This window comes from Oncorhynchus kisutch, linkage group LG18, assembly GCF_002021735.2.
Source record: "Oncorhynchus kisutch isolate 150728-3 linkage group LG18, Okis_V2, whole genome shotgun sequence".
NCBI classification, from domain to species: domain Eukaryota; kingdom Metazoa; phylum Chordata; class Actinopteri; order Salmoniformes; family Salmonidae; genus Oncorhynchus; species Oncorhynchus kisutch.
The window spans coordinates 67,422,550-67,445,991 of NC_034191.2; the positions used below are offsets into that span (position 1 = coordinate 67,422,550).

The window sequence follows — 23,442 nt, forward strand, 5'->3', positions numbered from 1 at the left end:
TGTCTCCTCCTATCTCTTCCTCTCTACCCCTCCTCTCTTTCCTGCCCTCCTCTGTATGTGTATGTGTGTGTGTGTGTGTGTCTGTGTGTGTGTGTGTGTGTGTGTGTGTGTGTGTGTGTGTGTGTGTCTAGCAGCAGCCTCCTTGAGCTCTGTTGGAGCTGAAAGCCCTTTCACATAGTTGACTGGACCCCAGCATGCAGTGGGCTTCTGAGACTTGACAGGGGGCCTTTACTAATTAACCACTCTGACCAGAGATGTTTGTGTGTGTGCGTGTGTGCGTGTGTGTGTGTGTGTGTGTGTGCGTGCGTGTGTATGTGTGTTTTCCTCTCCTCTCATCTTCAGGTTCGGTTCTTAACGACGGCCAATGGCACACGGTGCGTCTGGTTGCTAAGGAGAACTCGGTCTTGTTGACAATCGATGGTGACGAGGCATCAGCGATCCGAACCACCACACCTATCACCATCAGGACCGGGGGAACATACCACCTGGGAGGTGAGGGGGGGGGGGGGTGAAATCACAGAACAACACTCCATCAGAGGATATGTTCTGCATTCTTTTACTGTCCTTAGAAAATAAACATCAATTATTGTCAAATACTATACCAACATTTCATCATGTGCTTTGAACCAGACCGTGAGTTGTCTATGATACTACACATGACATATTGAACTCAGGCAGAAAAGTTTAGGACATCTGTGCTGGGGTTATTGGAGGAAAAGAAGTTCACAGGGGAACTCTAGAACTCAATACGCACACATCCCCTCCTCTGCCCTGCCTGGCTGCTCATACATTAAACATGAGACACAGAGGTTCTCATTAATCTGACTGCTGCCTCTGAAAGGACCACGCTGTGTGTGTGTGTGTGTGTGTGTGTGTGTGTGTGTGTGTGTGTGTGTGTGTGTGTGTGTGTGTGTGTGTGTGTGTGTGTGTGTGTGTGTGTGTGTGTGTGTGTGTGTGTGTTTTGGATAGGTTGTTTCCTGACTGAGCTTCAATAAACCCTTCTGTCTCCTCTTTCCATATCTACACACTTGAACACACACACACACACTATGGCAGTTGGCCAGGTAGAGGAGAAATATAACTGACAGAAAGCCCCAGACATACTCCAGTGAGATCTAAGATCTGAGATGTGAGATGTGGCCTGATTCCAGAGGGACTTGGCTTCTCTGAAGAGATTGGCTCCATTGGTCCCATTCCATCTGCTCTGGTCCTGGGGGGTGGATGTTAGGATGGGACTCTGCTCTGGTCCTGGGGGTGGGGGGTGAATGTTAGGATGGGACTACTCTGGTCCTGGGGGGTGAATGTTAGGATGGGACTCTACTCTGGTCCTGGGGGGTGAATGTTAGGATGGGACTCTACTCTGGTCCTGGGGGTGAATGTTAGGATGGGACTCTACTCTGGTCCTGGGGGGATGAATGTTAGGATGGGACTACTCTGGTCCTGGGGGGTGAATGTTAGGATGGGACTCTACTCTGGTCCTGGGGGGTGAATGTTAGGATGGGACTCTACTCTGGTCCTGGGGGGTGAATGTTAGGATGGGACTCTACTCTGGTCCTGGGGGGTGAATGTTAGGATGGGACTCTACTCTGGTCCTGGGGGGTGGGTGAATGTTAGGATGGGACTCTACTCTTGTCCTGGGGGTGAATGTTAGGATGGGACTCTACTCTGGTCCTGGGGGGTGAATGTTAGGATGGGACCCTACTCTGGTCCTGGGGTGTGAATGTTAGGACTGGACCCTACTCTGGTCCTGGGGGGTGAATGTTAGGATGGGACCCTACTCTGGTCCTGGGGTGTGAATGTTAGGACTGGACCCTACTCTGGTCCTGGGGGGTGAATGTTTGGATGGGACTCTACTCTGGTCCTGGGGGGTGAATGTTAGTATTGGACCCTACTCTGGTCCTGGGGGGTGAATGTTAGGATGGGACTCTACTCTGGTCCTGGGGGGTGAATGTTAGGACTGGACCCTACTCTGGTCCTGGGGGGTGAATGTTAGGATGGGACTCTGCTCAGGTCCTGGGGGGTGAATGTTAGGATGGGACTCTACTCTGGTCCTGGGGGGTGAATGTTAGGATGGGACTCTACTCTGGTCCTGGGGGGATGAATGTTAGGATGGGACTACTCTGGTCCTGGGGGGTGGATGTTAGGATGGGACTCTACTCTGGTCCTGGGGGGTGAATGTTAGGATGGGACTATACTCTGGTCCTGGGGGGTGAATGTTAGGATGGGACTCTGCTCTGGTCCTGGGGGTGAATGTTAGGACTGGACCCTACTCTGGTCCTGGGGGGTGAATGTTTGGATGGGACTCTACTCTGGTCCTGGGGGGGGGATTGAATGTTAGGATGGGACTCTACTCTGGTCCTGGGGGGGATGAATGTTAGGATGGGACTACTCTGGTCCTGGGGGGTGAATGTTTGGATGGGACTCTACTCTGGTCCTGGGGGGTGAATGTTAGGATTGGACCCTACGCTGGTCCTGGGGGGTGAATGTTAGGATGGGACTCTACTCTGGTCCTGGGGAGTGGTTGAATGTTAGGATGGGACTCTGCTCAGGTCCTGGGGGGTGAATGTTTGGATGGGACTCTACTCTGGTCCTGGGGGGTGAATGTTAGGATTGGACCCTACGCTGGTCCTGGGGGGTGAATGTTAGGATGGGACTCTACTCTGGTCCTGGGGGGTGAATGTTAGGATGGGACTCTACTCTGGTCCTGGGGGGGGGGGGGGGTGAATGTTAGGATGGGACTCTACTCTGGTCCTGGGGGTGGATGTTTGGATGGGACTCTACTCTGGTCCTGGGGTGTGAATGTTAGGATGGGACTCTGCTCTGGTCCTGGGGGGTGAATGTTAGGATGGGACTCTACTCTTGTCCTGGGGCGTGGATGTTTGGATGGGACTCTGCTCTGGTCCTGGGGGGTGAATGTTTGGATGGGACTCTACTCTGGTCCTGGGGGGTGAATGTTAGGATTGGACCCTACGCTGGTCCTGGGGGGTGAATGTTAGGATGGGACTCTACTCTTGTCCTGGGGGGTGGATGTTTGGATGGGACTCTGCTCTGGTCCTGGGGGGTGAATGTTTGGATGGGACTCTACTCTGGTCCTGGGGGGTGAATGTTAGGATTGGACCCTACGCTGGTCCTGGGGAGTGAATGTTAGGATGGGACTCTACTCTGGTCCTGGGGGGTGAATGTTAGGATGGGACTCTACTCTGGTCCTGGGGGGGGTGAATGTTAGGATGGGACTCTACTCTGGTCCTGGGGGGTGGATGTTTGGATGGGACTCTGCTCTGGTCCTGTGAGGTGAATGTTAGGATGGGACTCTACTCTGGTCCTAGGGGGTGAATGTTTGGATGGGACTCTGCTCTGGTCCTGGGGGGTGGATGTTTGGATGGGACTCTGCTCTGGTCCTGGGGGGTGAATGTTTGGATGGGACTCTACTCTGGTCCTGTGAGGTGAATGTTAGGATGGGACTCTACTCTGGTCCTAGGGGGTGAATGTTTGGATGGGACTCTACTCTGGTCCTGGGGTGTGAATGTTAGGATGGGACTCTGCTCTGGTCCTGGGGGGTGAATGTTAGGATGGGACTCTACTCTTGTCCTGGGGGGTGGATGTTTGGATGGGACTCTGCTCTGGTCCTGGGGGGTGAATGTTTGGATGGGACTCTACTCTGGTCCTGGGGGTGAATGTTTGGATGGGACTCTACTCTGGTCCTGGGGTGTGAATGTTAGGATGGGACTCTGCTCTGGTCCTGGGGGGTGAATGTTAGGATGGGACTCTACTCTTGTCCTGGGGGGTGGACGTTTGGATGGGACTCTGCTCTGATCCTGGGGGGTGAATGTTTGGATGGGACTCTACTCTGGTCCTGGGGGGTGAATGTTAGGATGGGACTCTACTCTTGTCCTGGGGGGTGGATGTTTGGATGGGACTCTACTCTGGTCCTGTATGTCTGCTCTGATGCTGCTGCAGGTCAGCGGGGAATCTGATTGCAGGCTGATGGAGCCCACTGGGAATGTAGAACCAGAACCAGTACCAATGAGACTGCCCCTCTCCCTTCCTTTCTAGCTTTCTTTTTATATATTCCCTCTAGCTTTCTCTTTATGTATTCTCTCTCTCTTTCTTTCTTTTTCTCTGTCATTCTTTTCTCTCTCTGTCTCTCTCTGTCGCTCTCTCTCTCTCTTTCTTTCTCTCTTTCTTTCTCTCTTTGGTAGGCAGTAGGAGGCAGGGGTGGAGACAGTTGAGACAGATGGTGGTGGTGACTTGAGAAACGTTTGGAAGAAATCCCATACACAAAATGAGTGCTGAAAACACACACACACACATACACACACACACACACACACACACACACACACAATCACACACAATCACACACACCTAGACAGGTTTGCCTCAATAGTAAGTCATGTAGTGCGATGGCCATGAGGTTGATTGACATCATGTCTGACAGACTGTTACACTTTAATGATGGAGATGTCCTCTGTGTTTTATAGCTCTCCCTTTCTCCCCCTCTGCTCCCCCATCGCCTCTCCTCTCTCTCTCAACCCCTCACCCTCTCTTTCTATCCCCTCTCTTTCTCTTTCTCTTTCTCTTTCTCTTTCCCCTCTCCTCTCTCTCTCTCTCTCTCTCTCTCTCTCTCTCTCTCTCTCTCTCTCTCTCTCGCCTCTTTCTCTCTCTCAGGGTACTTCCTGCCTACCTTAGCCCCACCCACCCAGAAGTCGTTTCAGGGCTGCATGCAGGCAATTCTATTGGACGATCAGCCGGCTGATATGCATGCCGTGGAGAAAGGCATGGTGGGAGCATTTGAGAACGTCAGCTTAGACATGTGTGCCATTATAGACAGGTAAGAGACCCAAACAAACACATAAGATCTTTGGTGTGTATGTTTATTTTTCAAATGTTTGATGTTTGAACTAATAATGAGGTCAGAGAGCTGATGGTCACTAGAGATATATATATATTTATTAATATTTCTCCAGGCGAATACATTGTATTGTACTTCTGATTGCAGGTGGCCCACATTTTCTCAGTCATATAAATATGAAATCTCTCTCTCGGATCAGCATCTCTGTGATGCTGCAGCTGTTACATTAAACTTTGACAACAGTTTTTGTTAATTGCATACATTTATTGAATTGATAGAATGAACGCATCAATAGTATCTATAATATCTGACTTTGGAGAGGTTGGTTTCATTCCTTACATTTTTTTTAAGGTTAACATTTGCGATACGTTGGGTTGTGGAGACCACTGGTTACAGAAGCATCACTGCCGTATTTGCACTGAGACACAAAAAGACATGGAAAAGCACCCTTTATTTCTGATTGTTTACCTAAACATGTTCAGCACAACATACAGCACACACAGAGATCAGTGTCGGTCATTGTACAAACACAAACCGATGCTTTCCTTGCTGTACAAAGAAGAGCTTGGCTTCGGGACGATTCAGAACAGGGATTGTCTTGATTTAGACGTTTAATTCTTGCTTTCATGTCTCCTTTGTTCCAAGGTCCCTCCACCTCCTCACCATGGTAAAAGCACTCTATTCTTACAGCTGCAGAATTGGTCTGCTTTAGAACAGATTCAAAATGCTAAGCTTTCTCTCTCTCTCTCTCTCTGTCTGTCAGTCTGTCTGTCTTCCACCCCTTCTGTTCTCTCTTACTCTCCTTCAATCTCTCCCTCTTTCCCTGTCACCCACTCGTTCCTCTCTCTCACACATACACATGCACATGCACATACACATACACGTGTGTGTGTCTGTACTGAGTAGGGAATTATCCAGCCTTGATTTAACACCAGTTTCGTAATGCGATTGTGAGTTGAGAGCACTGATAGTCTTGTCTTTATCCATAGCGGGAATGCTATTTTTCCGCTTGGATACCCCAAGGTACGGAGAATGTTTCAGAGGCTCCAATAGCTGCAATACTTCACTGTCTTTTCTAGCCGACTTCCTCTAAGTGTTATAAAGCCCCTTTTCATCTGAGTGAACAGCGTTGGAGGGGGTTTGATCACTTTGCTTTCTTTTCAAGTGGCAAGCTTCTGTTTTGTCCTCCCTGGATTTACAAGCAGGAATTTACATTCTGATACAGAAGGCCAGTGCATGTCTGGAGGATGTTTGTGAAAGCTAACCCTGGGGCAGTAACACTTTTGACTGAAGCCTGGGGACATTTCATTCAGCTCACACATCAAAACATGTTTCTGTTGGAAATAAATTAATATCAATGTTTTTGAGGGAAACTTATAATGGCATAGGAAATAGTCTATGGTGAATACCAAAACATTTAAAAATGCTGAGTGAATATTTATTTTTCTCTCTCCATCTCCATCTCTCTCTTTCCCTATCCCACCTCTCTCCCCCATCCTCCCTTCCCCTTTCCACCTTTCTCTCTAGGTGTATGCCTAACCATTGTGAGCATGGAGGCAGGTGTAAACAGACCTGGGACAGGTTTAGCTGCACATGCGACGGAACCGGATACACTGGAGCCACCTGCCACACTTGTGAGTGTGTGTGTGTCTGTCTGTGTGTGAGTGTGTGTGTGTGTGTGTGTGTGTGTGTGTGTGTGTGGTGTGTGTGTGTGGTGTGTGTGTGTGTGTGTGTGTGTGTGTGTGTGTGTGTGTGTGTGTGTGTGTGTGTGTGTGTGTGTGTGTGTGTGTGTGTGTGTGTGTGTGTGTGTGTGTGTGAGCTTTTGAAATGACTTTATTTTATTTTCAGATTTACTGGATTAAAATAATTGAAACCTCTTGTACAAAGAAAGTAGTGAGAAAGAGATGTAAGGAACATACAGGCAGAGAAGGTCATGTCTTCATCAGAGTCTAACTGAAAGTCTCTCTCTCTACTGAAACATAAATCCTATTCTCATCTTAACTCAAACACCATCACCAGGCTATCACTCAAGCTGTGTGTGTGTGTGTGTGTGTGTGTGTGTGTTTGTGTGTGTATGTGTGCTTGCGTGTGCATGCAAGGAGTGAAAGTATGTGTTTGGCAGACAGTATGTGAGACAACCAAAAGTTTCTGTTTTTCTGTCAGTATTTGGAAGCAGAGTGACAGAGTCAGTATTTGAGTGCAGAGTGACAGAGTCAGTATTTGGGTGCAGAGTGACAGAGTCAGTATTTGGGTGCTAAGTGACAGTCATTATTTGGATGCAGAGTGACAGAGTCAGTATTTGAGTGCAAGTGACAGAGTCAGTATTTGGGTGCAGAGTGACAGAGTCAGTATTTGGGTGCAGAGTGACAGAGTCAGTATTTGAGTGCAGAGTGACAGAGTCAGTATTTGGGTGCAGAGTGACAGTCAGTATTTGGATGCAGAGTGACAGAGTCAGTATTTGGGTGCAGAGTGACAGAGTCAGTATTTGGGTGCAGAGTGACAGAGTCAGTATTTGGGTGCAGAGTGACAGAGTCAGTATTTTGGTGCAGAGTGACAGAGTCAGTATTTGGTTGCAGCGTGACAGAGTCTGTATTTGGATGCAGAGTGACAGAGTCAGTATTTGGGTGCAGAGTGACAGAGTCAGTAGTTGGGTGCAGAGTGACAGAGTCAGTAGTTGGATGCAGAGTGACAGAGTCAGTATTTGGATGCAGAGTGACAGAGTCCGTATTTGGGTGCAGAGTGACAGAGTCAGTATTTGGGTGCAGAGTGACAGATTCAGTATTTGGGTGCAGAGTGACAGAGTCAGTATTTGGGTGCAGAGTGACAGTCAGTATTTGGATGCAGAGTGACAGAGTCAGTATTTGGGTGCAGAGTGACAGTCAGTATTTGGATGCAGAGTGACAGAGTCAGTATTTGGATGCAGAGTGACAGAGTCAGTATTTGGATGCAGAGTGACAGAGTCAGTATTTGGGTGCAGAATGACAGTCAGTATTTGGATGCAGAGTGACAGAGTCAGTATTTGGGTGCAGAGTGACAGAGTCAGTATTTGGGTGCAGAGTGACAGAGTCAGTATTTGGGTGCAGAGTGACAGAGTCAGTATTTGAGTGCAGAGTGACAGAGTCAGTATTTGGGTGCAGAGTGACAGAGTCAGTATTTGGATGCAGAGTAACAGAGACAGTATTCTGAAGGAGAGTGACAGTCAGTATTTGGAAGCAGAGTGACAGAGTCAGTATTTGGGTGCAGAGTGACAGAGTCAGTATTTGGATGCAGAGTAACAGAGACAGTATTCTGAAGGAGAGTGACAGTCAGTATTTGGAAGCAGAGTGACAGACTCAGTATTTGGATGCAGAGTGACAGACTCAGTATTTGGATGCAGAGTGACAGAGTCTGTTTTTGGATGCAGAGTGACAGAGTCAGTATTTGGATGCAGAGTGACAGAGTCAGTGTTTGGATGGAGAGTGACAGAGTCAGTATTTGGGTGCAGAGTGACAGAGTCAGTATTTGGGTGCAGAGTGACAGTCAGTATTTGGATGCAGAGTGACAGAGTCAGTATTTGGATGCAGAGTGACAGAGTCAGTGTTTGGATGCAGAGTGACAGAGTCAGTATTTGAGTGCAGAGTGACAGAGTCAGTATTTGGGTGCAGAGTGACAGAGTCAGTATTTGGGTGCTAAGTGACAGTCATTATTTGGATGCAGAGTGACAGAGTCAGTATTCGAGTGCAAGTGACAGAGTCAGTATTTGGGTGCAGAGTGACAGAGTCAGTATTTGGGTGCAGAGTGACAGAGTCAGTATTTGAGTGCAGAGTGACAGAGTCAGTATTTGGGTGCAGAGTGACAGTCAGTATTTGGATGCAGAGTGACAGAGTCAGTATTTGGGTGCAGAGTGACAGAGTCAGTATTTGGGTGCAGAGTGACAGAGTCAGTATTTGGGTGCAGAGTGACAGAGTCAGTATTTTGGTGCAGAGTGACAGAGTCAGTATTTGGTTGCAGAGTGACAGAGTCCGTATTTGGATGCAGAGTGACAGAGTCAGTATTTGGGTGCAGAGTGACAGAGTCAGTAGTTGGATGCAGAGTGACAGAGTCAGTATTTGGATGCAGAGTGACAGAGTCAGTATTTGGGTGCAGAGTGACAGAGTCAGTATTTGGGTGCAGAGTGACAGATTCAGTATTTGGGTGCAGAGTGACAGAGTCAGTATTTGGAAGCAGAGTGACAGAGTCCGTATTTGGATGCAGAGTGACAGAGTCAGTAGTTGGGTGCAGAGTGACAGAGTCAGTAGTTGGATGCAGAGTGACAGAGTCAGTATTTGGATGCAGAGTGACAGAGTCAGTATTTGGGTGCAGAGTGACAGAGTCAGTATTTGGGTGCAGAGTGACAGAGTCAGTATTGGAAGCAGAGTGACAGAGTCAGTATTTGGATGCAGAGTGACAGAGTCAGTATTTGAGTGCAGAGTGACAGTCAGTATTTGAGTGCAGAGTGACAGAGTCAGTAGTTGGGTGCAGAGTGACAGAGTCAGTATTTGGGTGCAGAGTGACAGAGTCAGTATATGAGTGCAGAGTGACAGAGTCAGTATTTGGGTGCAGAGTGACAGAGTCAGTATGCGGATGCAGAGTAACAGAGACAGTATTCTGAAGGAGAGTGACAGTCAGTATTTGGATGCAGAGTGACAGAGTCAGTATTTGGGTGCAGAGTGACAGAGTCAGTATTTGGATGCAGAGTGACAGAGTCAGTATTTGGGTGCAGAGTGACAGTCAGTATTTGGGTGCAGAGTGACAGAGTCAGTATTTGGGTGCAGAGTGACAGAGTCAGTATTTGGGTGCAGAGTGACAGAGTCAGTATTTGGGTGCAGAGTGACAGAGTCAGTATTTTGGTGCAGAGTGACAGAGTCAGTATTTGGTTGCAGAGTGACAGAGTCCGTATTTGGATGCAGAGTGACAGAGTCAGTATTTGGGTGCAGAGTGACAGAGTCAGTAGTTGGATGCAGAGTGACAGAGTCAGTATTTGGATGCAGAGTGACAGAGTCAGTATTTGGGTGCAGAGTGACAGAGTCAGTATTTGGGTGCAGAGTGACAGATTCAGTATTTGGGTGCAGAGTGACAGAGTCAGTATTTGGAAGCAGAGTGACAGAGTCCGTATTTGGATGCAGAGTGACAGAGTCAGTATTTGGGTGCAGAGTGACAGAGTCAGTAGTTGGGTGCAGAGTGACAGAGTCAGTAGTTGGATGCAGAGTGACAGAGTCAGTATTTGGATGCAGAGTGACAGAGTCAGTATTTGGGTGCAGAGTGACAGAGTCAGTATTTGGGTGCAGAGTGACAGAGTCAGTATTTGGAAGCAGAGTGACAGAGTCAGTATTTGGATGCAGAGTGACAGAGTCAGTATTTGAGTGCAGAGTGACAGTCAGTATTTGAGTGCAGAGTGACAGAGTCAGTAGTTGGGTGCAGAGTGACAGAGTCAGTATTTGGGTGCAGAGTGACAGAGTCAGTATATGAGTGCAGAGTGACAGAGTCAGTATTTGGGTGCAGAGTGACAGAGTCAGTATGCGGATGCAGAGTAACAGAGACAGTATTCTGAAGGAGAGTGACAGTCAGTATTTGGATGCAGAGTGACAGAGTCAGTATTTGGGTGCAGAGTGACAGAGTCAGTATTTGGATGCAGAGTGACAGAGTCAGTATTTGGGTGCAGAGTGACAGTCAGTATTTGGGTGCAGAGTGACAGTCAGTATTTGGGTGCAGAGTGACAGAGTCAGTATTTGGGTGCAGAGTGACAGAGTCAGTATTTGAGTGCAGAGTGACAGAGTCAGTATTTGGGTGCAGAGTGACAGAGTCAGTATTTGGATGCAGAGTAACAGAGACAGTATTCTGAAGGAGAGTGACAGTCAGTATTTGGAAGCAGAGTGACAGACTCAGTATTTGGATGCAGAGTGACAGACTCAGTATTTGGATGCAGAGTGACAGAGTCAGTATTTGGATGCAGAGTGACAGAGTCCGTTTTTGGATGCAGAGTGACAGAGTCAGTATTTGGATGCAGAGTGACAGAGTCAGTGTTTGGATGCAGAGTGACAGAGTCAGTATTTGGGTGCAGAGCGACAGAGTCAGTATTAGGGTGCAGAGTGACAGTCAGTATTTGGATGCAGAGTGACAGAGTCAGTATTTGGATGCAGAGTGACAGAGTCAGTATTTGGATGCAGAGTGACAGAGTCCGTTTTTGGATGCAGAGTGACAGAGTCAGTATTTGGATGCAGAGTGACAGAGTCAGTGTTTGGATGCAGAGTGACAGAGTCAGTATTTGGGTGCAGAGTGACAGAGTCAGTATTTGGGTGCAGAGTGACAGTCAGTATTTGGATGCAGAGTGACAGAGTCAGTATTTGGGTGCAGAGTGACAGAGTCAGTATTTGGGTGCAGAGTGACAGTCAGTATTTGGATGCAGAGTGACAGAGTCAGTATTTGGATGCAGAGTGACAGAGTCAGTGTTTGGATGCAGAGTGACAGAGTCAGTATTTGAGTGCAGAGTGACAGAGTCAGTATTTGGGTGCAGAGTGACAGAGTCAGTATTTGGGTGCTAAGTGACAGTCATTATTTGGATGCAGAGTGACAGAGTCAGTATTTGAGTGCAAGTGACAGAGTCAGTATTTGGGTGCAGAGTGACAGAGTCAGTATTTGGGTGCAGAGTGACAGAGTCAGTATTTGAGTGCAGAGTGACAGAGTCAGTATTTGGGTGCAGAGTGACAGTCAGTATTTGGATGCAGAGTGACAGAGTCAGTATTTGGGTGCAGAGTGACAGAGTCAGTATTTGGGTGCAGAGTGACAGAGTCAGTATTTGGGTGCAGAGTGACAGAGTCAGTATTTTGGTGCAGAGTGACAGAGTCAGTATTTGGTTGCAGAGTGACAGAGTCCGTATTTGGATGCAAAGTGACAGAGTCAGTATTTGGGTGCAGAGTGACAGAGTCAGTAGTTGGATGCAGAGTGACAGAGTCAGTATTTGGATGCAGAGTGACAGAGTCAGTATTTGGGTGCAGAGTGACAGAGTCAGTATTTGGGTGCAGAGTGACAGATTCAGTATTTGGGTGCAGAGTGACAGAGTCAGTATTTGGAAGCAGAGTGACAGAGTCCGTATTTGGATGCAGAGTGACAGAGTCAGTATTTGGGTGCAGAGTGACAGAGTCAGTAGTTGGGTGCAGAGTGACAGAGTCAGTAGTTGGATGCAGAGTGACAGAGTCAGTATTTGGATGCAGAGTGACAGAGTCAGTATTTGGGTGCAGAGTGACAGAGTCAGTATTTGGGTGCAGAGTGACAGAGTCAGTATTTGGAAGCAGAGTGACAGAGTCAGTATTTGGGTGCAGAGTGACAGAGTCAGTATATGAGTGCAGAGTGACAGAGTCAGTATTTGGGTGCAGAGTGACAGAGTCAGTATGCGGATGCAGAGTAACAGAGACAGTATTCTGAAGGAGAGTGACAGTCAGTATTTGGATGCAGAGTGACAGAGTCAGTATTTGGGTGCAGAGTGACAGAGTCAGTATTTGGATGCAGAGTGACAGAGTCAGTATTTGGGTGCAGAGTGACAGTCAGTATTTGGGTGCAGAGTGACAGAGTCAGTATTTGGGTGCAGAGTGACAGAGTCAGTATTTGGGTGCAGAGTGACAGAGTCAGTATTTGGGTGCAGAGTGACAGAGTCAGTATTTTGGTGCAGAGTGACAGAGTCAGTATTTGGTTGCAGAGTGACAGAGTCTGTATTTGGATGCAGAGTGACAGAGTCAGTATTTGGGTGCAGAGTGACAGAGTCAGTAGTTGGGTGCAGAGTGACAGAGTCAGTAGTTGGATGCAGAGTGACAGAGTCAGTATTTGGATGCAGAGTGACAGAGTCCGTATTTGGGTGCAGAGTGACAGAGTCAGTATTTGGGTGCAGAGTGACAGATTCAGTATTTGGGTGCAGAGTGACAGAGTCAGTATTTGGAAGGAGAGTGACAGTCAGTATTTGGATGCAGAGTGACAGAGTCAGTATTTGGGTGCAGAGTGACAGTCAGTATTTGGATGCAGAGTGACAGAGTCAGTATTTGGATGCAGAGTGACAGAGTCAGTATTTGGGTGCAGAATGACAGTCAGTATTTGGATGCAGAGTGACAGAGTCAGTATTTGGGTGCAGAGTGACAGAGTCAGTATTTGGGTGCAGAGTGACAGAGTCAGTATTTGGGTGCAGAGTGACAGAGACAGTATTTGAGTGCAGAGTGACAGAGTCAGTATTTGGGTGCAGAGTGACAGAGTCAGTATTTGGATGCAGAGTAACAGAGACAGTATTCTGAAGGAGAGTCAGTATTTGGGTGCAGAGTGACAGAGTCAGTATTTGGGTGCAGAGTGACAGAGTCAGTATTTGAGGCAGAGTGACAGAGTCAGTATTTGGGTGCAGAGTGACAGAGTCAGTATTTGGATGCAGAGTAACAGAGACAGTATTCTGAAGGAGAGTGACAGTCAGTATTTGGAAGCAGAGTGACAGACTCAGTATTTGGATGCAGAGTGACAGACTCAGTATTTGGATGCAGAGTGACAGAGTCAGTATTTGGATGCAGAGTGACAGAGTCCGTTTTTGGATGCAGAGTGACAGAGTCAGTATTTGGATGCAGAGTGACAGAGTCAGTGTTTGGATGCAGAGTGACAGAGTCAGTATTTGGGTGCAGAGCGACAGAGTCAGTATTAGGGTGCAGAGTGACAGTCAGTATTTGGATGCAGAGTGACAGAGTCAGTATTTGGATGCAGAGTGACAGAGTCAGTATTTGGATGCAGAGTGACAGAGTCCGTTTTTGGATGCAGAGTGACAGAGTCAGTATTTGGATGCAGAGTGACAGAGTCAGTGTTTGGATGCAGAGTGACAGAGTCAGTATTTGGGTGCAGAGTGACAGAGTCAGTATTTGGGTGCAGAGTGACAGTCAGTATTTGGATTGCAGAGTGACAGAGTCAGTTATTTGGGTGCAGAGTGACAGAGTCAGTATTTGGGTGCAGAGTGACAGTCAGTATTTGGATGCAGAGTGACAGAGTCAGTATTTGGATGCAGAGTGACAGAGTCAGTGTTTGGATGCAGAGTGACAGAGTCAGTATTTGAGTGCAGAGTGACAGAGTCAGTATTTGGGTTGCAGAGTGACAGAGTCAGTATTTGGGTGCTAAGTGAACAGTCATTATTTGGATGCAGAGTGACAGAGTCAGTATTTGAGTGCAAGTGACAGAGTCAGTATTTGGGTGCAGAGTGACAGAGTCAGTATTTGGGTGCAGAGTGAGACAGAGTCAGTATTTGAGTGCAGAGGTGACAGAGTCAGTATTTGGGTGCAGAGTGACAGTCAGTATTTGGATGCAGAGTGACAGAGTCAGTATTTGGGTGCAGAGTGACAGAGTCAGTATTTGGGTGCAGAGTGACAGAGTCAGTATTTGGGTGCAGAGTGACAGAGTCAGTATTTTGGTGCAGAGTGGACAGAGTCAGTATTTGGTTGCAGAGTGACAGAGTCCGTATTTGGATGCAGAGTGACAGAGTCAGTATTTGGGTGCAGAGTGACAGAGTCAGTAGTTGGATGCAGAGTGACAGAGTCAGTATTTGGATGCAGAGTGACAGAGTCAGTATTTGGGGTGCAGAGTGACAGAGTCAGTATTTGGGTGCAGAGTGACAGATTCAGTATTTGGTGCAGAGTGAACAGAGTCAGTATTTGGAAGCAGAGTGACAGAGTCCGGTATTGGATGCAGAGTGACAGAGTCAGTATTTGGGTGCAGAGTGACAGAGTCAGTAGTTGGGTGCAGAGTGAACAGAGTCAGTAGTTTGGATGCAGAGTGACAGAGTCAGTATTTGGATGCAGAGTGACAGAGTCAGTATTTGGGTGCAGAGTGACAGAGTCAGTATTTGGGTGCAGAGTGACAGAGTCAGTATTTGGGTGCAGAGTGACAGAGTCAGTATTTGGGTGCAGAGTGACAGTCAGTATTTGGATGCAGAGTGACAGAGTCAGTATTTGGGTGCAGAGTGACAGAGTCAGTATTTGGGTGCAGAGTGACAGAGTCAGTATTTGGGTGCAGAGTGACAGAGTCAGTATTTGATGCAGAGTGACAGAGTCAGTATTTGGGTGCAGAGTGACAGTCAGTATTTGGTGCAGAGTGACAGAGTCAGTATTTGGGTGCAGAGTGACAGAGTCAGTATTTGGGTGCAGAGTGACAGAGTCAGTATTTGGGTGCAGAGTGACAGAGTCAGTATTTGGGTGCAGAGTGACAGAGTCAGTATTTGGATGCAGAGTGACAGAGTCAGTATTTGAATGCAGAGTGACAGTCAGTATTTGGATGCAGAGTGACAGAGTCAGTATTTGGGTGCAGAGTGACAGAGTCAGTATTTGGATGCAGAGTGACAGAGTCAGTATTTGGATGCAGAGTGACAGAGTCAGTATTTGGGTGCAGAGTGACAGAGTCAGTATTTGGGTGCAGAGTGACAGAGTCAGTATTTGGGTGCAGAGTGACAGAGTCAGTATTTGGGTGCAGAGTGACAGAGTCAGTATTTGGATGCAGAGTGACAGAGTCAGTATTTGGTGCAGAGTGACAGAGTCAGTATTTGGATGCAGAGTGACAGAGTCAGTATTTGGATGCAGAGTGACAGAGTCAGTATTTGGGTGCAGAGTGACAGAGTCAGTATTTGGATGCAGAGTGACAGAGTCAGTATTTGGATGCAGAGTGACAGAGTCAGTATTTGGGTGCAGAGTGACAGAGTCAGTATTTGGGTGCAGAGTGACAGAGTCAGTATTTGGGTGCAGAGTGACAGAGTCAGTATTTGGAAGCAGAGTGACAGAGTCAGTATTTGGATGCAGAGTGACAGAGTCAGTATTTGGGTGCAGAGTGACAGAGTCAGTATTTGGGTGCAGAGTGACAGAGTCAGTATTTGGATGCAGAGTGACAGAGTCAGTATTTGGATGCAGAGTGACAGAGTCAGTATTTGGTGCAGAGTGACAGAGTCAGTATTTGGGTGCAGAGTGACAGAGTCAGTATTTGGATGCAGAGTGACAGAGTCAGTATTTGGATGCAGAGTGACAGAGTCAGTATTTGAGTGCAGAGTGACAGTCAGTATTTGGTGCAGAGTGACAGAGTCAGTATTTGGGTGCAGAGTGACAGAGTCAGTATTTGGGTGCAGAGTGACAGAGTCAGTATTTGCAGAGTGCAGAGTGACAGAGTCAGTATTTGGGTGCAGAGTGACAGAGTCAGTATTTGGATGCAGAGTGACAGAGTCAGTATTTGAAGGAGAGTGACAGTCAGTATTTGGATGCAGAGTGACAGAGTCAGTATTTGGGTGCAGAGTGACAGAGTCAGTATTTGGATGCAGAGTGACAGAGTCAGTATTTGGGTGCAGAGTGACAGTCAGTATTTGGGTGCAGAGTGACAGAGTCAGTATTTGGGTGCAGAGTGACAGAGTCAGTATTTGGGTGCAGAGTGACAGAGTCAGTATTTGAGTGCAGCTGTCTCTTATACACATCTAGATGTGTATAAGTGACAGAGTCAGTATTTGGATGCAGAGTGACAGAGTCAGTATTTGGATGCAGAGTGACAGAGTCAGTATTTGAAGGCAGAGTGACAGTCAGTATTTGGATGCAGAGTGACAGAGTCAGTATTTGGATGCAGAGTGACAGAGTCAGTATTTGGATGCAGAGTGACAGAGTCAGTATTTGGATGCAGAGTGACAGAGTCAGTATTTGGATGCAGAGTGACAGAGTCAGTATTTGGATGCAGAGTGACAGAGTCAGTATTTGGATGCAGAGTGACAGAGTCAGTATTTGGGTGCAGAGTGACAGAGTCAGTATTTGGGTGCAGAGTGACAGTCAGTATTTGGATGCAGAGTGACAGAGTCAGTATTTGGATGCAGAGTGACAGAGTCAGTATTTGGATGCAGAGTGACAGAGTCAGTATTTGGATGCAGAGTGACAGAGTCAGTATTTGGATGCAGAGTGACAGAGTCAGTATTTGGATGCAGAGTGACAGAGTCAGTATTTGGGTGCAGAGTGACAGAGTCAGTATTTGGGTGCAGAGTGACAGTCAGTATTTGGATGCAGAGTGACAGAGTCAGTATTTGGGTGCAGAGTGACAGAGTCAGTATTTGGGTGCAGAGTGACAGTCAGTATTTGGATGCAGAGTGACAGAGTCAGTATTTGGATGCAGAGTGACAGAGTCAGTATTTGGATGCAGAGTGACAGAGTCAGTATTTGAGTGCAGAGTGACAGAGTCAGTATTTGGGTGCAGAGTGACAGAGTCAGTATTTGGGTGCAGAGTGACAGAGTCAGTATTTGGATGCAGAGTGACAGAGTCAGTATTTGGTGCAGAGTGACAGAGTCAGTATTTGGGTGCAGAGTGACAGAGTCAGTATTTGGGTGCAGAGTGACAGAGTCAGTATTTGGGTGCAGAGTGACAGAGTCAGTATTTGGGTGCAGAGTGACAGTCAGTATTTGGATGCAGAGTGACAGAGTCAGTATTTGGGTGCAGAGTGACAGAGTCAGTATTTGGGTGCAGAGTGACAGAGTCAGTATTTGGTGCAGAGTGACAGAGTCAGTATTTGGTTGCAGAGTGACAGAGTCCGTATTTGGATGCAGAGTGACAGAGTCAGTATATGAGTGCAGAGTGACAGAGTCAGTATTTGGGTGCAGAGTGACAGAGTCAGTATTTGGGATGCAGAGTGACAGAGTCAGTATTTGAAGCAGAGTGACAGTCAGTATTTGGATGCAGAGTGACAGAGTCAGTATTTGGGTGCAGAGTGACAGAGTCAGTATTTGGATGCAGAGTGACAGAGTCAGTATTTGGGTGCAGAGTGACAGTCAGTATTTGGGTGCAGAGTGACAGAGTCAGTATTTGGGTGCAGAGTGACAGAGTCAGTATTTGGGTGCAGAGTGACAGAGTCAGTATTTGGGTGCAGAGTGACAGAGTCAGTATTTGGTGCAGAGTGACAGAGTCAGTATTTGGTTGCAGAGTGACAGAGTCAGTATTTGGATGCAGAGTGACAGAGTCAGTATTTGGGTGCAGAGTGACAGAGTCAGTATTTGGATGCAGAGTGACAGAGTCAGTATTTGGATGCAGAGTGACAGAGTCAGTATTTGGGTGCAGAGTGACAGAGTCAGTATTTGGGTGCAGAGTGACAGAGTCAGTATTTGGGTGCAGAGTGACAGAGTCAGTATTTGGAAGCAGAGTGACAGAGTCAGTATTTGGATGCAGAGTGACAGAGTCAGTATTTGGGTGCAGAGTGACAGAGTCAGTATTTGGGTGCAGAGTGACAGAGTCAGTATTTGGATGCAGAGTGACAGAGTCAGTATTTGGATGCAGAGTGACAGAGTCAGTATTTGGGTGCAGAGTGACAGAGTCAGTATTTGGGTGCAGAGTGACAGAGTCAGTATTTGGAAGCAGAGTGACAGAGTCAGTATTTGGATGCAGAGTGACAGAGTCAGTATTTGAGTGCAGAGTGACAGTCAGTATTTGAGTGCAGAGTGACAGAGTCAGTAGTTGGGTGCAGAGTGACAGAGTCAGTATTTGGGTGCAGAGTGACAGAGTCAGTATTTGAGTGCAGAGTGACAGAGTCAGTATTTGGGTGCAGAGTGACAGAGTCAGTATGCAGAGTGACAGAGTCAGTATTGGGATGCAGAGTGACAGAGTCAGTATTTGAAGGCAGAGTGACAGTCAGTATTTGGATGCAGAGTGACAGAGTCAGTATTTGGGTGCAGAGTGACAGAGTCAGTATTTGGATGCAGAGTGACAGAGTCAGTATTTGGGTGCAGAGTGACAGTCAGTATTTGGGTGCAGAGTGACAGTCAGTATTTGGGTGCAGAGTGACAGAGTCAGTATTTGGGTGCAGAGTGACAGAGTCAGTATTTGAGTGCAGAGTGACAGAGTCAGTATTTGGGTGCAGAGTGACAGAGTCAGTATTTGGATGCAGAGTGACAGAGTCAGTATTTGAAGGAGAGTGACAGTCAGTATTTGGAAGCAGAGTGACAGAGTCAGTATTTGGATGCAGAGTGACAGAGTCAGTATTTGGATGCAGAGTGACAGAGTCAGTATTTGGATGCAGAGTGACAGAGTCAGTTTTGGATGCAGAGTGACAGAGTCAGTATTTGGATGCAGAGTGACAGAGTCAGTATTTGGATGCAGAGTGACAGAGTCAGTATTTGGGTGCAGAGTGACAGAGTCAGTATTTGGGTGCAGAGTGACAGTCAGTATTTGGATGCAGAGTGACAGAGTCAGTATTTGGATGCAGAGTGACAGAGTCAGTATTTGGATGCAGAGTGACAGAGTCAGTTTTGGATGCAGAGTGACAGAGTCAGTATTTGGATGCAGAGTGACAGAGTCAGTATTTGGATGCAGAGTGACAGAGTCAGTATTTGGGTGCAGAGTGACAGAGTCAGTATTTGGGTGCAGAGTGACAGTCAGTATTTGGATGCAGAGTGACAGAGTCAGTATTTGGGTGCAGAGTGACAGAGTCAGTATTTGGGTGCAGAGTGACAGTCAGTATTTGGATGCAGAGTGACAGAGTCAGTATTTGGATGCAGAGTGACAGAGTCAGTATTTGGATGCAGAGTGACAGAGTCAGTATTTGAGTGCAGAGTGACAGAGTCAGTATTTGGGTGCAGAGTGACAGAGTCAGTATTTGGGTGCAGAGTGACAGTCAGTATTTGGATGCAGAGTGACAGAGTCAGTATTTGAGTGCAGAGTGACAGAGTCAGTATTTGGGTGCAGAGTGACAGAGTCAGTATTTGGGTGCAGAGTGACAGAGTCAGTATTTGAGTGCAGAGTGACAGAGTCAGTATTTGGGTGCAGAGTGACAGTCAGTATTTGGATGCAGAGTGACAGAGTCAGTATTTGGGTGCAGAGTGACAGAGTCAGTATTTGGGTGCAGAGTGACAGAGTCAGTATTTGGGTGCAGAGTGACAGAGTCAGTATTTGGTGGTGCAGAGTGACAGAGTCAGTATTTGGTTGCAGAGTGACAGAGTCAGTATTTGGATGCAGAGTGACAGAGTCAGTATTTGGGTGCAGAGTGACAGAGTCAGTAGTTGGATGCAGAGTGACAGAGTCAGTATTTGGATGCAGAGTGACAGAGTCAGTATTTGGGTGCAGAGTGACAGAGTCAGTATTTGGGTGCAGAGTGACAGAGTCAGTATTTGGGTGCAGAGTGACAGAGTCAGTATTTGGAAGCAGAGTGACAGAGTCAGTATTTGGATGCAGAGTGACAGAGTCAGTATTTGGGTGCAGAGTGACAGAGTCAGTATTTGGGTGCAGAGTGACAGAGTCAGTATTTGATGCAGAGTGACAGAGTCAGTATTTGGATGCAGAGTGACAGAGTCAGTATTTGGGTGCAGAGTGACAGAGTCAGTATTTGGGTGCAGAGTGACAGAGTCAGTATTTGGATGCAGAGTGACAGAGTCAGTATTTGGGTGCAGAGTGACAGTCAGTATTTGGATGCAGAGTGACAGAGTCAGTATTTGGTGCAGAGTGACAGAGTCAGTATTTGGGTGCAGAGTGACAGAGTCAGTATTTGGGTGCAGAGTGACAGAGTCAGTATTTGAGTGCAGAGTGACAGAGTCAGTATTTGGGTGCAGAGTGACAGTCAGTATTTGGATGCAGAGTGACAGAGTCAGTATTTGGGTGCAGAGTGACAGAGTCAGTATTTGGGTGCAGAGTGACAGAGTCAGTATTTGGGTGCAGAGTGACAGAGTCAGTATTTGGTGCAGAGTGACAGAGTCAGTATTTGGGTGCAGAGTGACAGAGTCAGTATTTGGGTGCAGAGTGACAGAGTCAGTATTTGGGTGCAGAGTGACAGAGTCAGTATTTGGATGCAGAGTGACAGAGTCAGTATTTGGTGCAGAGTGACAGAGTCAGTATTTGGGTGCAGAGTGACAGAGTCAGTATTTGGATGCAGAGTGACAGAGTCAGTATTTGGATGCAGAGTGACAGAGTCAGTATTTGGGTGCAGAGTGACAGTCAGTATTTGGATGCAGAGTGACAGAGTCAGTATTTGGATGCAGAGTGACAGAGTCAGTATTTGGGTGCAGAGTGACAGTCAGTATTTGGATGCAGAGTGACAGAGTCAGTATTTGGGTGCAGAGTGACAGAGTCAGTATTTGGGTGCAGAGTGACAGAGTCAGTATTTGGGTGCAGAGTGACAGAGTCAGTATTTGAGTGCAGAGTGACAGAGTCAGTATTTGGGTGCAGAGTGACAGAGTCAGTATTTGGATGCAGAGTGACAGAGTCAGTATTTGGAGCAGAGTGACAGTCAGTATTTGGATGCAGAGTGACAGAGTCAGTATTTGGGTGCAGAGTGACAGAGTCAGTATTTGGATGCAGAGTGACAGAGTCAGTATTTGAAGGAGAGTGACAGTCAGTATTTGGAAGCAGAGTGACAGAGTCAGTATTTGGATGCAGAGTGACAGAGTCAGTATTTGGATGCAGAGTGACAGAGTCAGTATTTGGATGCAGAGTGACAGAGTCCGTTTTTGGATGCAGAGTGACAGAGTCAGTATTTGGATGCAGAGTGACAGAGTCAGTGTTTGGATGCAGAGTGACAGAGTCAGTATTTGGGTGCAGAGTGACAGAGTCAGTATTTGGGTGCAGAGTGACAGTCAGTATTTGGATGCAGAGTGACAGAGTCAGTATTTGGGTGCAGAGTGACAGAGTCAGTATTTGGGTGCAGAGTGACAGTCAGTATTTGGATGCAGAGTGACAGAGTCAGTATTTGGATGCAGAGTGACAGAGTCAGTGTTTGGATGCAGAGTGACAGAGTCAGTATTTGAGTGCAGAGTGACAGAGTCAGTATTTGGGTGCAGAGTGACAGAGTCAGTATTTGGGTGCAAGTGACAGTCAGTATTTGGATGCAGAGTGACAGAGTCAGTATTTGAGTGCAAGTGACAGAGTCAGTATTTGGGTGCAGAGTGACAGAGTCAGTATTTGGGTGCAGAGTGACAGAGTCAGTATTTGAGTGCAGAGTGACAGAGTCAGTATTTGGGTGCAGAGTGACAGTCAGTATTTGGATGCAGAGTGACAGAGTCAGTATTTGGGTGCAGAGTGACAGAGTCAGTATTTGGGTGCAGAGTGACAGAGTCAGTATTTGGGTGCAGAGTGACAGAGTCAGTATTTGGTGCAGAGTGACAGAGTCAGTATTTGGTTGCAGAGTGACAGAGTCAGTATTTGGATGCAGAGTGACAGAGTCAGTATTTGGGTGCAGAGTGACAGAGTCAGTAGTTGGATGCAGAGTGACAGAGTCAGTATTTGGATGCAGAGTGACAGAGTCAGTATTTGGGTGCAGAGTGACAGAGTCAGTATTTGGGTGCAGAGTGACAGAGTCAGTATTTGGGTGCAGAGTGACAGAGTCAGTATTTGGAAGCAGAGTGACAGAGTCCGTATTTGGATGCAGAGTGACAGAGTCAGTATTTGGGTGCAGAGTGACAGAGTCAGTAGTTGGGTGCAGAGTGACAGAGTCAGTATTTGGATGCAGAGTGACAGAGTCAGTATTTGGATGCAGAGTGACAGAGTCAGTATTTGGGTGCAGAGTGACAGAGTCAGTATTTGGGTGCAGAGTGACAGAGTCAGTATTTGGAAGCAGAGTGACAGAGTCAGTATTTGGATGCAGAGTGACAGAGTCAGTATTTGAGTGCAGAGTGACAGTCAGTATTTGAGTGCAGAGTGACAGAGTCAGTAGTTGGGTGCAGAGTGACAGAGTCAGTATTTGGGTGCAGAGTGACAGAGTCAGTATTTGAGTGCAGAGTGACAGAGTCAGTATTTGGGTGCAGAGTGACAGTCAGTATGCGGATGCAGAGTGACAGAGTCAGTATTTGAAGGAGAGTGACAGTCAGTATTTGGATGCAGAGTGACAGAGTCAGTATTTGGATGCAGAGTGACAGAGTCAGTATTTGGTGCAGAGTGACAGAGTCAGTATTTGGTTGCAGAGTGACAGAGTCAGTATTTGGATGCAGAGTGACAGAGTCAGTATTTGGGTGCAGAGTGACAGAGTCAGTATTTGGATGCAGAGTGACAGAGTCAGTATTTGGATGCAGAGTGACAGAGTCAGTATTTGGGTGCAGAGTGACAGAGTCAGTATTTGGGTGCAGAGTGACAGAGTCAGTATTTGGGTGCAGAGTGACAGAGTCAGTATTTGGATGCAGAGTGACAGAGTCAGTATTTGGATGCAGAGTGACAGAGTCAGTATTTGGGTGCAGAGTGACAGAGTCAGTATTTGGATGCAGAGTGACAGAGTCAGTATTTGGATGCAGAGTGACAGAGTCAGTATTTGGGTGCAGAGTGACAGAGTCAGTATTTGGGTGCAGAGTGACAGAGTCAGTATTTGGAAGCAGAGTGACAGAGTCAGTATTTGGATGCAGAGTGACAGAGTCAGTATTTGAGTGCAGAGTGACAGTCAGTATTTGAGTGCAGAGTGACAGAGTCAGTATTTGGGTGCAGAGTGACAGAGTCAGTATTTGGGTGCAGAGTGACAGAGTCAGTATTTGAGTGCAGAGTGACAGAGTCAGTATTTGGGTGCAGAGTGACAGAGTCAGTATTTGGATGCAGAGTGACAGAGTCAGTATTTGAAGGAGAGTGACAGTCAGTATTTGGATGCAGAGTGA

General features: G+C 47.1%; 1 protein-coding gene across 1 annotated transcript in view; it reads left to right on the forward strand.

Annotated features, from left to right (window-relative positions):
• Positions 1-23,442, forward strand: part of LOC109909926 (contactin-associated protein-like 2) — a 286,511-nt gene that overhangs the window by 145,061 nt on the left and 118,008 nt on the right. Inside the window, exons 6-8 of the mRNA XM_031795298.1 lie at positions 279-492; positions 4,669-4,831; positions 6,380-6,486. Coding sequence (XP_031651158.1) covers positions 279-492; positions 4,669-4,831; positions 6,380-6,486 — 484 coding nt within the window. The remainder of the gene's footprint in view (positions 1-278; positions 493-4,668; positions 4,832-6,379; positions 6,487-23,442) is intronic.